Source organism: Lynx canadensis, chromosome D1, assembly GCF_007474595.2.
Source record: "Lynx canadensis isolate LIC74 chromosome D1, mLynCan4.pri.v2, whole genome shotgun sequence".
Lineage (NCBI taxonomy): Eukaryota > Metazoa > Chordata > Mammalia > Carnivora > Felidae > Lynx > Lynx canadensis.
Window position 1 is genome coordinate 6892206 of NC_044312.2, and position 15848 is coordinate 6908053.

The 15848-nt window shown below is 38.8% G+C and overlaps 1 protein-coding gene across 1 annotated transcript in view; it reads right to left on the reverse strand.

The window, feature by feature from the left end:
* CD1H11orf65 (chromosome D1 C11orf65 homolog) overlaps nucleotides 1-15737 on the reverse strand; it is a 59888-nt gene extending 44151 nt beyond the window's left edge. Inside the window, exons 1-2 of the mRNA XM_032595008.1 lie at nucleotides 15630-15737; nucleotides 1383-1472 (exon numbers count right to left, since the gene is read on the reverse strand). Coding sequence (XP_032450899.1) covers nucleotides 1383-1463 — 81 coding nt within the window. The 5' untranslated portion in view covers nucleotides 1464-1472; nucleotides 15630-15737. The remainder of the gene's footprint in view (nucleotides 1-1382; nucleotides 1473-15629) is intronic.
* Between the last annotated feature and the right edge of the window lie 111 nt (nucleotides 15738-15848).

The following is a 15848-nucleotide window of genomic DNA, read 5'->3' on the forward strand; positions in this document are numbered from 1 at the left end:
TTTAAATCCAACTGCTCAGTCACACCTTCTATTGCATGGGACACCATTTTATCTCCAAATACAACCCGCTTTAATCCTTTCAACATACAGATCTTATCTAAATTGATCACAATTTTAAGAAAGATATTTTAGGGGCACCTGCGTGGCTCAGTTGGTTAAGCGTCTGACTCAGCTTAGGTCATGACCTCACAGTTCATGGGTTCCAGCCCCGTGTTGGGCTCTGTGCTGACAGCCCAGAGCCTGGAGCCTGCTTCAGATTCTGTGTCTCCCTCTCTCTACTCCTCTCCTATGCATACTCTGCCTCTGCCTCTCAAAAATGAATAAATATTAAAATAATTTTTAAAAAATTGTTATGTTTTTATTTTGAGAGGAAGAGACAGAGAGCAGAGGAGGGGCAGAGAGAGAGAGGGAGAGAGAATCCCAAGCAGGCTCTGAGCATCAGCAGAGCATGATGCAGGGCTTAAACTCAGAAACCGTGAGATCATGACCTGAGCCAAAGTCAGATGATTAACCGACTTAGCTACCCAGGAGCTGTTTCCGATTCTGTGTTTCCGATCTGTGTCTCCCTCTCTCTCTGCCCCTCCCCTGTTCACGCTCTGTCTCTGTCTCAAGAATAAACATTAAAAAAAAAAAAAAATTTAAAAAAAAGCATTAAAAATTTTTTAAGGAAATTATTATTTTAGTATTGGAGATCAAGAGTTAGGGGTTTTATGGCTAGAAAGAGGCAAAAGAAACACATAATGGAAGCTATTTTGTAAGACTCGATTAACGGATCGTGTGTTAGAAACAGAGCCATCGCACTTCACGTATAATTATCAGGCGCAGACAGTGTTGCTACAAACACAGAAGAAAGAGTGAAGTCATTTTAGTTATTGGCTCTCACTCAACCAGGTAAGTCAACCTGGAATATTCCTTCCACCAATGAGACCAGCTCTACCCAGACTATAGCATGACAAAGTGTATTAACTCAGATACAGTTTATTATTAAACTTTAAGTCTTCAAGAGTCAAGTACTCGATAACTATTTAATGAGTGAATGAATGTATCCCTAACACTTTCTCAGAAACCTGATTGCTGAGTCAAGAAATAGTTTTAGAGGTAAAAGCCAAAGGATCCTATTTGTGATACTTTCACTGATCATAGTTATTTTCAGAGTGCCTGAGCCTGACCGGGAGCTCAGTAAGGATTTGCGAGGCTAATGGAATGATTAATTAATGTCAAATTTCTGAACTTCTAAAAAATGGGTGCTTTTAAAGCAAAGGGTGGTACACCAATCTAAATAAATATACTAAAAATGATTGAATTATACACTTTCAACAGGTGAACCTTATGCTATATAAATTATATCACAATAAGATTACAAAACAATGAAACAAACTCACAAGAAAACGTTTCCAGGCCCTCTGAATGACTCTGGCAGCTTTATCCCTCTTTGTAAGTTCTGATTCCTGTTCCCAAGGCATTTGAAAGTCCTAAAATAAGCAAAAAGGGTATATCTAAAATTTCTTTATAAACTCCAAAGTGAAACTCACTAGAACTCATGAAAAGTTAAATAGAAAGTTGAATAAAGGAAATAATAAAGATGAGATGTGGTATCAAGATAATTATAATAAAAAATAAAAATTTTTACCTACTATTGATTGCCTTATATGTTCCAATTTGTTTCTTTTTTCTAATTTATTTAATTATTTTTAAAAATGTTTATTTATTTCTGAGAGAGAGAGAGGGGAAGGGATACAAAGAGAGGGATACAGAGAATTTCAAGCAGGCTCCATACTGTCAGCACAGAGCCTCTCGTGGGGCTCAAACCCACGAACCGTGAGATCATGACCTGATCTGAAGCTGCATGCTTAACCAACTGAGCCACCCAGTTCTAATTTAAACAACAACCTTGCATAGTACATTTTACCAGTATGCTGGTGCTAGAGACAGAGAGATTGCCCTTCAAGGCCTATGGTCAAATAGTGATTAACAAAGCCAGTATTAAACCCAAGGCAGCTAGTGGTGAAAATCCACGACCTTTCATGGCCCCATTCAATGACTTCAAATAAATTGTTCTTATTCAACATGTACAGTGACAGAGTTTCACCCAAAAACTTACCTAGGCCCCAACCTAGAATTAGAGATGATTATAGGATTTTTCCTTCTTTGTAAATATGCTGACTAGTCAATCATGCATTAAATTGTCAGAAAAAGAGATGACTAGTAAGACAGAACAAAATCACCAGTTCTACCCATAATTTTTATTAATACTGTGAAGAAATAAGTAATAGGGAAGTCAAAAACACAATATGGTTTATGAGTCCTTTAAAAAGCTGCAGTAGACAGAGAGGATCCTGGGAAGAAAGTGGACTAGGAAGCACCAGGAATCTGTCTCCACTTCTAGACAACTGTGCTGGCAGAATCTAACGTAACTATTTTAGAACTCTGGTGTCTATTGAAGGCTTGCAACTTCCAGGGGAAGGCTTGGGGGGTAACTTGTGGTTAACTCCAGTCAATTTCTGCTCTTAGCCCAGTAGCAGCTACCCATTCCCTCACCGCAGCCCCAGCAGCAGGCAGCTGTGTACATGTTTCTGGAACAGCTTGCACACTTGTGGGAGCCAGGGTGGACAAAAAGGGACTCTGTCCTCCAATCCAGGAGATCTGTGCTCTGATTGTTGGTTGCTGCTTCCGATCACACAGGTGTAGACGAACAGGCAGGCAGCCTTTGGTGATGCACCTTCACCCCCCCACCGTTGTTGCAAGCCCTTCCCATCTGGCAACTTCCAGGGAACTTAAAGGGTTTTTCCTTCCCTCTACATTGTTGTTCTTTCCCCTTAGGGGAGCCAGATATTAAAAATGAGGACAAAAATAACAACACATATGGAGAAAACTGAGAAGGGATCAGTCATTTCCAGAGAAAGGTACAGACTCACAAAAGAACTGAGAAGACCTTAAGTTTACAGTTCAAACTGATCCTTGACTGATCCTTGTAGCCTATAACAATTAAACACACACACACACACACACACACACACACACACACACAGAGTAAACTCAGGCGAAGGGAAAGAATCTGATTTCCAGAGTTCCTGCATTATTAAACTGAAATATCCAGTTTTCAATACAAAATTATAAGGCATATAAAGAGACACAAAATTATGTCTCATTCAAAGGAAATTAAAAAATCAATAGAAACTGACCCTGAAAAAGACCTGATGGCAGATCTACTAGACAAAGACCTGAACACCAATGTCTTAAAGATGCTCAAAAACTAAAGGAAGATGTGGAGAAATTCAAGAAATGATGCACAAAATGGAAATATCAATAAAGAGACAAAAACTAAAAAAAGACCAAACAGAAACTCTGAAGCTGAAAAGTAGAATAACTGAAAGGAACAATTCATTAGTGGGATTCAAAGGCAGAGTTGAGCAGGCAGAAGAAAGTAACCAGCTTTGATTCTTGAAGATAACTTGAAGATAAACAATGGAAATTGTCAAGTCTGAGAAACAGAAAGAAAAAAGATGAAAGAAAAGTAAGCAGAGCTTAAGAGACCTATGGTACACCAGTAAGCAGACCAACATGCATGCTGTGGGAGTCCCAGAAGGAAAAGAGAAGGAGAAGGGGGAGGAGAGAGTATCTCAAGGAATACTGGCTGAAAAACGCCAAACTTAATTTTTTTTAATGTTTATTTATTTTTGACAGAGAGAAAGAGAGACAGAGCATGAGCGGGGGAGGGGAAGAGAGAGAGAGGGAGGCACAGAATCCGAAGCAGGCTCTAGGCTCTGAGCTGTCAGCACAGAGCCCGACGCGTGGCTCGAACTCATAGACTCCGAGATCATGACCTGAGCTGAAGTCGGACGCTCAACCAACTGAGCCACCCAGGCACCCAAAAAATGCCAAATTTCATGAAAAACATAAATATAAACATCCCAGAAGCTCAACAAACTCCAATTAAGATGGACTAAAAGATACATCCTCACCAAGACACATTATAATTAAACTTTTGAAAGCCAAAGATAAAGAGAAACTCTTGAAAATAGCAAGAGAGAAAAAATTCATCACATACAAAGAATTTTTAATATGTTAACAGATTTCTCATCAGAAACTTTGGAAGCCAGAAGGCAGTGGGCCAATATATTCAAACTTCTCAATGAAAAAAAACTATCAGGCAAGAATCCTGTGTCTAGCGAAACTGTCCTTCAAGATTAAGGGAGAAATTAAGATACTGAAGATAAACAAAAGCTGTAAAAGTTCATTGCCACTAGACCTGCCCTGCAAGAAATGCTCAAGAGAGTCCTACAGGGAAAAATGAAGGACACTTGACAGTAACCCAAAATTGTATAAAGAAACAAAAGTTTCGATAAAGGTAAATATACGGATAGTTATAAAAGCCAGTGTTACTGTAACAATGGTTTGTAACTACAGTTTTTGTTTTATACACGATTTAAGAGAACAATATATTTTTAAAAATTATTAGTCTAAAAATAGTATTATTGTAACTTTGGTTTGTAATTTCACATACTGTTTTCTATGTAATTTAAGAGACAAGTATATTTAAAATAACTATTAGATTATGTTTTGGGGCATACAATATATAAAGGTGTAATTTTGTGATAACAACAATTGAAAGGAGTTGTGATAGAGGTGTAAAAGAGGAGGTTTTGTATGGCACTGAAGTTAAACTGGCATAAATTCACAATGGAGTGCTATAACTTTAGGATGTTAGATGTAATCTCCATGGTAACCACAAAGGAAACAGGTATAGAATATACACAAAAGGAAATGAGAAATGAATTTAAATGTTTCACTATAAACAAATCAGCTGAACACAAAAGAATACAATAAGGCAGAAAATGATCAACAGAGAAGTCATAAATCATAAAGAAAACAAATAGCAAAATGACATAAGGTCCTCCTTATCAGTAATTACTTTAAATGTAAACGGTTTAAACTCTCTATTCAAAATACAGAGATTTGCAGAATGGATAAAAACACAAAACTATATGCTATCTAAAACAGACTCACTTCAGATTCAAAGACACACATAGATTGAAAGTGAAAAGACTGAAAAAGATATTCCATGCACATAGTAGCCAAAAAGAGAGGACAGGTGGCTATCTTAATATCAGACAAAATAGACTTTAAATCAAAAAAGTTTATAATAGACAAAAGATATTATACATTAACAAGAGGTTCAACACAATAAGAAAAAATAACAATTATAAACATTTATGTATCTAGTAAAAGACCAGCAAAATATAAGAAGCAAAAAATGACAGAATTGAAAGGAAGACTAGACATTTATATGCCACAGATACATGTCTCTCTAGATAGCTTTTCTATATTATCTATATATATCTATAATATTATATATATGTTTGTATTATAGCTTTTCCATAATTGTTGGAGACGTCAATACCCCACTCTCAATAATGATAGAACAACCAGACAGAAGGTAAACAAGGAAACAGAGGACTTGAAAAACACAATAAATCAACTTGATCTAGCAAATACAGAACATTCTACCAAATAACAGCAGCATTCACATTTTTCTCAGGTATACAATGGACATTTTCCAGAATAGACCATACCTTAGGCCTCAACATATTACATCTCAATATATTTCAAAAGAAATATACTTCTTTTGAAGTTATAAGTCAATAACAGGTGAAACTGGAAAATTTACACATTTGTGGAAATTAAACATCATACTCCTAAACAATCAATGGATCAAAGAAGAAATCACATGGGAAATTAGGAAAATGAAAACTAAAACACAACATACCAAAACTTATAGAAAGCAGTGAAAGTAGTGTTAAGAGGAAAGCTTACAGCTCAAATCAACAATTTAACTAAAACTTACAGAACTAGTAAAAGAATAAACTAAACCCAAAGCTAGCTGAAGAAAGATTAGAACAAGAGATAAAAACAAACAGAAAACAGAAAAATAGAGTAAACCAATGAAACCAAAGCTGATTCTTTGAAAAGATCGACATAATTAGCAAATCTTTAGCTAGATAGAGAAGAAATTTACTTCTAGTAATTCAGGAATGAGAGTGAGGACATTACTACTTATTCTGCAGAAATGAAAGAAACAATAACAGTACTATGAACAACTAGTCACAGTTTATAGCTGTGCTTGATATAACTTCATGAAACGGACAAATTCCTAAAAATACAAAACCTACCAAGACTAAATCCCAAAGAAACAGAACATCTGATTAAATCTATAACTAGAATAAGGAGATTGAATCAGTAATCAAAAATCTCCCAACAAATAAAAGCCCTGGACCTGATGGCTTCACTGTGAATTATACCAAACATTTAAGGAACTATTACCAATCCTTATTAAACTTTTCCAAAAAAACTGAAGAGAAGGAAACACTTTCTAGCTTGTTCTATGAGGTCAGCATTACCCTGATACAAAGGTAGACAAATACTACAAGAAAACCACACACCAACATTCCTACGAACATTGATGCAAAAATCCTGAACAAAATACTACCAAACCAAACTTAGCAGTATATTAAACAGATTACACACCATAAACAAACTGTATTTACTCCTGGAATTCAAGGGTGGTTCCGTATACAACTATCAATCAATGTAATACACAAAACTTTAACAGATCGTGATCATCTCAATTGATGCAAAAAAAAAAAAAAAGCATTTGACAAAATTCAACACCCTTTCATGAAAGCCCTCAATAAACTAGGAATAGAAGAAAACTGCCTCAATATAATAAAAACCTTTTATGAAAATCCCACAGTAAACCCGATACTCAGTGAAAAGACTGAAAATTTTGTCTATAACACCTGGAACAGGACAAGGCTGTCTATGTTCACCACCTCTATTCAACATAGTACCGGAAGGTCCAGTCTAAACAATTAGACAAGAAAAAGAAACAGAAGTCACTCAAATGGGAAAGGAAGAAGTAAAACTATCTATTCTGGATAATATGATCTTAAAAGTATAAAATCTAATTGTTCCACAAAAAAACCTTTAGAACTAAAAAATGAATTCAGCAAGCAGCAGGATATGAAGTCACCACATAAATCAGTTGTACTTCTCTATAATAACAATAAACAATTTGAAAAAGAAATTACAAAATAATCATATATGTATATATATGTGTGTGCATATATATATATGTGTGTGTGTGTATATATATATATATATATATATACACACATACACACACACACACATAGGCATCAAATAGAATAAAATATTTAGGAATTAATTTCATCAAGGAGGTGAAAGACTTGTACAATGAAAACTATAAAACAATGTTAGATGAAATTAAAGAGACATAAATGGAAATACCATCTCATGTTCATGGTTTGGAAGACAATATTTTTAAGATGTCAATACTATGCAAAGTGACCTACAGATTGAATGCAATCCCTAACACAATTCCAATGACTTTTCTTTTTTTTTTTTTTTTTTTTTGCAGAAATACAAAAGCCCACTTCAAAATTTAGACAGAATCTCAAGGGATCCAGAATAGCCAAAACAAGCTTGAAAAAGAAAGAAGCTGGAGGACACACACTTCCTAATTTCAGAACTTATTACACAACTGCAGTACTCAGAACAATGTGACACTGGCTTAAAGCCAAACACACAAACTGAATAGACATCCCAGAAATAAACCTTTACATACATGTCAAATGATTTTTGACAGGTGCCAAAACCATTCCATGGAGGAAGAACAATCTTCTCAACAAACAGTGTTGAGAAAACTGGATACTCAGGTGTAAAAGAATGGAGTTACACTCTTTTCCAGCACCACATACAAAAATTAACTCAAAATGGATCAAAGTCTTAAATGTAACACCTAAAACCATAAACTGCTTAGAAAACAACAGGGCAAAAGCCCTAAAACATTGGATTTGGTGATGACTTCTTGGGTATGACACCAAAGGAATAAGCAACGAAAGTAAAAATAGACAAACGAGACTTCATGAAAAAGTAAAATTCTATACATCAAAATTCTATGCCAAAGACACCATCAACAGAATATAAAGGCAACTCACAGAGTAGGAGAAGATATTTGCGAACCATGTATCTGATAAGGGCTTATTATCCAGAGTAACTCCCAGAGAACTCCCAACAACAAAAGAACCAACGATCTGATTAAAAAATGGACAATACAGATATTTCTCCAAATATCATACATAAACAGCCAATAATCACCACAAAAACACGCTCAACATCATTAATCATTAGGGAAATGCACATAAAAACTATCATGAGATACTGCCTCGTACCCAGTAGGATGGTGCCTATCAAAAAAACAAAACAAAACAAAACAAAACCAGAAAGAAATGTTGGCAAAGGTGTGGAGAAATGGGCACTTGTGCGCACTGCTGACAGGAATATAAAATGCTGCAACCCTGTGGAAAAGGATATGGCAATCCTTCAAAAAACTAAAAATAAGTTTACCATATGATCTAGCAATTTCATTTGTGGGCATAAACCTAAAAGAATTGAGGGGCGCCTGGGTGGCGCAGTCGGTTAAGCGTCCGACTTCAGCCAGGTCACGATCTCGCGGTCCGCGAGTTCGAGCCCCGCGTCGGGCTCTGGGCTGATGGCTCAGAGCCTGGAGCCTGTTTCCGATTCTGTGTCTCCCTCTCTCTCTGCCCCTCCCCCGTTCAAGCTCTGTCTCTCTCTGTCCCAAAAATAAACGTTGAAAAAAAAAATTTTTTTAAAAAAAGAATTGAAAGGAGGGTCTCAAAGAGATATTTGTACACCTAAGTCCATAGCAGCGTTATTCACAACAGCTAAACACAGAAGCGACCTGAGCGTCCATCGATGGAGAGCAAACAAAATGTGGTATTGACATACAATGGCATATTATTCGGCCATAAAAAGAATGGAAATCTGACATGGGCTGCAACATGGATAAAGCTTGAGGATGTTATGCTAATTAAAACCAGTCATAAAAAGACAAATATTGTATGATTTTACCTGTACAAGATAGTTATAGTAGTCAAAATCATAGAGACAGTAAGTAGACGGTGGTTCCCAGTGGCACAGAAGGGGTACAAGGTGGTTATCCTTTAATGGGCATTGTGTTTCAGTTTTATAAAATGAGTTATGGAGATGGATGGTGGCGATGGCTGCACATCATGAATGTATTCAATACCACTAAGCTGTACACCTAAAAGTGGTTAAGATGCATATTTTATCACACCTAAAATAAAGCTGTAGTATGCTCAATCCTTTTAAGCATTTATTACCCTAAAAAGGATGTCATTCAAAACTGAATGACTGATCAGGTCAAATAATGAAACTGTTCTAATATTACTCCAGTGTTATCAGAGAAGTGTAATGCAAGAATCTTGTTTGCCTAGGTTATATAAACGATTTACAGTTCTACTTGTTGGCGGCACACAGAGAGGAAATGCAAGCTATACATAAGCTTTGCAAGTAAGCCCCTGTTTGTGGCAGTTTTCATACACATAACCACAGGAGGAAGACTACTGAAAAAGCCTGCAGGTGTGGATTAGTTTCCGTTCACACTGTTACCTAACAGAACCGGAGACGAACAGCTCAACATCTTTAAGCTTCAGTTTCATAAACTGTAAAATCAAAGCACTGCAATAAATTAACTCCAACAGCACTTTCAAGTGTCACAATTCTGTGAGTTTACATTATAAAGGATACAACGCTGCAATAGTCAAATATAAAGGAAAAAAAAAAGCACGGCACTGAACACAGGGAGAACATTGGGTTTTACTTAATCTCTGTTATTAATACTTCACAGTATAAATAATGTTATTCACTACCTTTTTAACAGCAGTGTGGTTGTGAGATGCTTTATCAGAGTCTCACCTAAGGGAATAAATTTTACTCAAAATTTTAAATTCTCAACTTCTACTTACTTGTGAAATGTGAGAGTTATAAGGATTTATAAATCCCAAACCCCTTAAGTATTTAAATACATAACAGACATCAATACGTGTATTTATTTTATTATTATTTTTTTCACGTGTATTGTATTTAAAGAGACAAAGACCAAACATAAAAATTCTCTAAAGGATATGCCATTTATAGGAAAAATTAAAGAAAAAATCTATATATTTTAATTGGTTATTTTCTCTCTCTCTCTCTCTCTCTCTCTCTCTCTCTCTCTCTCTCTCTCTTTTTGTAAGCTTAAAACAGGAAATGTTTTCTTCCTGACTATTACGGAGTTTTAAAAATTGACATTTTTAGGGTAGGGACAAAGTGCTCTGTGCAAAAGTGTCTGAATTTTTTCTCTTCAAATAGTTTTAACAATATAGGCGGCAGAGGGATATAGGTTAAGTCTATGGGTCTAAAGTAGGATAAACTGGGGTTTGAATCCTAAAAAAAATTCCACCTCATACTCAGTTGTGTGATCTTGTGTAAGTTATTTAACTTATTCCAGCTTCAGCTTCCTCATCTGTAAAATAAGGGGACTCACAGTACTGATCTCATAGAGCTAATTTGAGCTTCAGTTTTCTCATCTGTAAAATATGGGGACTCACAGGGGTGCCTGGGTGGCTCAGCTGGTCAAGCGTCAGACTTTGGCTCAGGTCATGATCCCATGGTTTGTAATGATCTCACGGTTTGGGAGTTGGAGCCCCGCATCGGGCTCTGTGCTGACAGCTCAGAGCCTGAAGCCTGCTTCGGATTCTGTGTCTCCATGTCTCTCTGTCCCTCCCCAACTTGCACTCGCTCGCTCTAAGATAAACAAACATTAAAAAAATTTTTTTTTAAATAGTGTCTGCTTAACTTTCTAAAAACTGGCATCTATAGATCAATACCTGATACATATCTCTATATATCTATGATCCTTGCAAGTGGTGTCTGATATATCAATATATACATGACAATTAAGATATATGTATATATAAGATATATATAGATATACAGATATATAAGATATATATAAGATACCTATCTATCTATATCTATATATATCTTGCTCTTAATCTTGCTTGAGTTCTTACTGGTACTTCAGTCCCCTTGTTTGGATGGGGTTTAGTAGGGTGGGTGTTGGGAATCTGGGGCAGATCTTAACATTTCATTTATAGCATGCAGCCATTAAAAACTGTTTTGAATAAATATTGAAGTGAATTATACAACGGATGATAAAGAAGGCTAAAAGTTCTACATATTAATTTGTTACTGGCTTGAGCACAAAGCTGAATGAAATGGAGGGGGTCATTCTCACACCCCAAGAACTCCGTAGACAGAACAGCAGGAGTGAAGGCACTGAAAACAGGAAGGTGGGACAGGACGAAGGCCAGTGTGACTGTGGCCAGAGACAGAGAAGACGTGGGAGATAAAGGCAGAGGAGGAGTGGGATCACAGGTCCTACAGGACCTTGAATCCTGGAAAGTGAGAATTTTAAGTGTGACGGGTGGCTGTGGAGGGTTACACCAGAGGAGCAACATCACCTGTCTTGTGTTTTCTTAAGTATCTCTCCAACTGGGGCAAAAGGAAACTAAAAAACTAAGCTATCGCTCTGGCTCTGCCATGAGTAATTATACAGTCATAACTATGTAAATATTAGTATTAACTCTACTGGCATTACAACAGTAATACCCCATAATTATATAGCCTACGATAATACCACCCGTGATAATATGAATTTGAATATCACATGATTGGCGACTGGCTCCTGTCTCCAAAGCAGGCTGACTCTGGAACAACTCAAGCTTATATTGTATGCAATTAAAATTTCTTAAGCCTACCTAGTATGATGGCAGGATTCTTGTTGTGTTTTTAATCAGGAAGATGAGGGCAGAGGATGAGTATGCGTAAATATGTGTGTTGTGGCACTTCGGTCCAAGAGGTTTGCAACAGGAAGTTACCAGATAATAACTAAATCTAAAAGACACCAAGGGGGCACGTGGGTTAGGCATCCAACTTTGGCTCAGGTCACGATCTCACAGTTTGTGAGTTCGAGCCCTGCATCAGACTCTCTGCTGTTACCTCAGAGCCCACTTTGGATCCCCTGTCCCCGCCTCTCAGCGCCTCTCCCGCCTTCTCTCAAAAATAAACAAACCAGAAAAAGAAAGAAAAGACACCAAGAGCAGGGGCACTTGGCTGGTTCAGTCAGTAGAGCATGAAACTCTAGATCTCAGGGTTGGGAGTTTGATCCCCATGTTGGGTATAGAGATTAGTTAAAAATAAAATCTTACAACAAATACAAAACAAGTAGACTAACATGTTATTTAAAATATGTAGGTAAAAACTCAAGGAAATGCACGTGCAATAAAGACAGAATAGTGGGATGAAAAATGATCAGGGCTATGTTGGCACAAGTAGTCAGGGAAGGCCCCTCTATTAAGAAGACATTAATTTTCAAGATGCAAAGAGGCAGGACAGTTGCAGGAGACTGTTCTAGGCAGAGGAGATAAAAACGCCCTGAGATAAAAGAGCTTGGTGTGTTCAAGTGGCTGAAAGCAAGCAAGCAGTATTGCTGGAGCTTTGAGAAGAGGCAGAAGTTGGGGGGTGGGGGGGGGGAGGCGAGAGAGGTACCAGGAGCCGCACTATGATCAGGTGGGAAGTGGACTATCAACAACTGGTTTATCAACTACTGTCCAGGGCACCACAGCTTGTACTGGCTGCGTGGAACCAAAATTTAAATGCTCAGGAATTTTGTGAGCTGGTTTTTAAATACAGGGACTACTAAAGATTGTTTAAACTTAGAGTAAAATAAAGTCAACTAATACTCAAAATGTATCCCCCACCAGTGATCTTACTATTACAGGGGACCGTAATATACCACCTGAAAACATGCCACTCTGGCACAAGGACTATTTAATTTTTTAACGTTTATTGTTTTTGAGAGAGAGAGAGAAGAGACAGAGTGTGAGTCGGGGAGAGACAGAGAGAGGGAGACAAAGAATCTGAAGCAGGATCCAGGCTGTGAGCTGTCAGCACAGAGCCTGACGCAGGGCTCAAACCCATGAACTGTGACATCATGACCTGAACCCAAGTCGGACGCGTAACTGACTTGACCCACCCAGGTGCCCCTGCGTAAGAATTATTTAGAGCTGAAGGCAATCTAGAAAGAACAGAGGCAGGAAAATCTCTGTATCCTTCCCACCTGTTTAAAAGCAGGACCCAAATTTGCCTTTGCAAAGGTGTTGCCTCTCTGCTTTCCCATCCCAATAGGAGAAAACTAACCATCACCAGACACAAAAAGTTGACACTGACACAGGTCTTTACAAATCTAACTAAAATAACCCCTACCTTTTAATAGTTTCTCCAATATATTTACCTTCCCACAATTTACTACCTCTGTAAATCCAAACTCCCTTCATAACTCTTTGTTAAAATGGTATATAAATCCCTGGGTCTAACGTCCTCTTTGGGTTTTTAATTCCTTTTCTGTGAGACCCCCATTTGCATGTAAAATTGAAATATTAACATCAAATAAAATGTTTCTCTGGTCAATCTGTCTTTTGTCAGTTTAATGTGCGGGTCTCAATTTTAAAACTTAAAATAGTAGAGAAAAAGTTTTTTCCTTTCCTACACTACATTTTACTGTTTATTTCTTGAGGTTATTTACGTTCACTGCAGCGGCATTACTGACAACTTTGGCTGGATTCTCTGTTGTGGGCCTTGTCCTGTATGTGGTAGGATGTCGAGCACAGTCTCTGTACTCTACCCACCAGACGATGGAAGCACAGTTGTGACAACCGAAAATGTCTCCAGAAACTGCCAAACGTCCCCTGGGGAGCAAAACCACCTGTAGTTGAGAACTACTAGTCTCCATATGTTGTCTATCGGTATATGTGTAAATAATGTCATGGTGCACTACCACACGTCTTCCCAATACCTGGGGTCATTTCGCTGTCTCGAAATTGGTCACGGCCAGGCTATTTTCATCACAGAAACTGACAAGAACTATAAACCAGGACTTGATTTACTGTTCTGCTGGTTGTCTAGATTTAACAAAGTGGTATTGAAAATGTTAACGGCCACTAAATTTATAAACGTGTTGTATAGGTCACCATTACATCAGGAACAGCACAAAATACTGACACAGTATCTTCCAGTACTTGTAATTAACATGATTCGGAAACCAGTCACACCAGAGAGGAGTGATGATATCCCACATATTTCAAGGAAGGGAACGTGCTCAACTGCATCAAATGCTGAAGGGTCAAGTAAATTAAGAATAAAGAACTAGATTTGGCCAGATAAAGTCGCTGGTAACCTTGAGAAGCACTGTTTTCAGCTGAGTAGCAAGGAAGAAGGCCAGGGATTGGGTGGAGGAAGAGGCCAAATCCAGACAGCAGGTACGGTAACAAGTGCTTAGAATTCTGTCAAGAAGCTACAGGGGCGCTTGGGTGGCTCAGTCGGCTGAGTGTCTGACTTTGGCTTGGGTCATGATCTCATGGTTCATGGGTTCAAGCCCATGTTGGGCTCTGTGCTGACAGCTCAGAGCCTGGAGCCTGCTTCATATTCTGTTTTCCCCTCTCTCTGCCCCTCCCCTGCTCGACTCAGTCTGTCTCTCTAAAAAATAAATAAAAACATTGAAGAAAAAAAAAAAAAGCAGAAACAGAGCAACAGCTGGTGGGCAGGAATGGATTCCCAGGGTGGTTTTTTTTTTTTTTTTTAATAGGACAGACATTAAAGCATATTAAAATGTTATTAGGTATGATCCCATAGTGAGGGAGAAATTTTAAGTGCAAAAAGGATAAACTGAAGGGTGGCAAAAAGTCTTTGGAGGAGGTTTAAGAGTCAAGAAAGGGGGTAGGGACAGCTGGTGGCCTTAGATAAAAAGTGATACTGCTTTCACAGGGTTACTATGAGGCTCTAAACAAATGCACCAACGTGAAAACACTGCATACATTGTAAGACACTAGAAAGTACTATAAAACCACTGCTCAAGTAATGAAGGAATTTACTACACCAGCTTCCAATTACAGATTCAGAAATGGAAGGTTTCTGTCTACCCCAACTCGGTGACAATTTTTATTAAATCGATTATGGCTCCACTAGTCTTTTATCTTCATGAGAAAAAGCCTACAAGATAAATCTCTGAATTCTCAGTTCCACTTACTTTAAAAGCTGGGAAAGAGTACTAAAGTTAATTTGCTGGGATCGGAACCTCCTATCTTGTTTTTAATGAATAAACCAAGGTGTTTCAGGACCTTTCTCAGTTTTGTAATCTCGCTCTTCCTTTTTTCCTGTGCTTTCTGCCGAGGGCGGAGGAGGGCAGACGCTCTTCCATCTCTACATAACGAAAACCATTTCACGGGTATAACGGAAAAAAGGTGAGGCGGGTTAACAAGTACTTCGCCCCCGGCCTCCAGGGAGACGAAACCGCGTCTCCGCGGAGGGGCGAGGATCGGGGACCGTGAGGCTGTAGGCCGAACAGGAGCCGCGTCAGCCAGGGCCGCGCGAGTTCCCCGAGGCCGAGCCGAGGACGCAGGGCTCAATCGTGGGCAGCGCTGGAAACCGGAGGCTGGAGGCCCGGGGATGGGGGGGCTCCGAGGAGACCAAACGTTTTCACGGGGGTCGGCTGGGGAGCGGAACTCAAGCGCGGGGGGGGGGGGCTTTAGGGCGCTGGACAAGGGTGGTCTAAGAACAGAGGGTACAGAGACGAGAGACCAGCTGTGACATGGGCACACACGGTGGGGGTACAACCTTCCCTTCACCTTTCTACGCCGCTGTACCAGGCTCCACAGGACTTCTAGTTAGCACTGCAAACGGAAGCTACGCACCTCTACTTCCGTTCTGGCCGGTTTCAAGGCCCCGCCCCGGTCTATCCCTCGGCCCCGCCCCCCAAGGCCCCGCCCCTCAGCGCCGAGCTTCCCTCCTCCACCACCCCCCGGCTGCGCCTCCGTCTTCCGCGTATCCAAAAACGAAAAAAATGT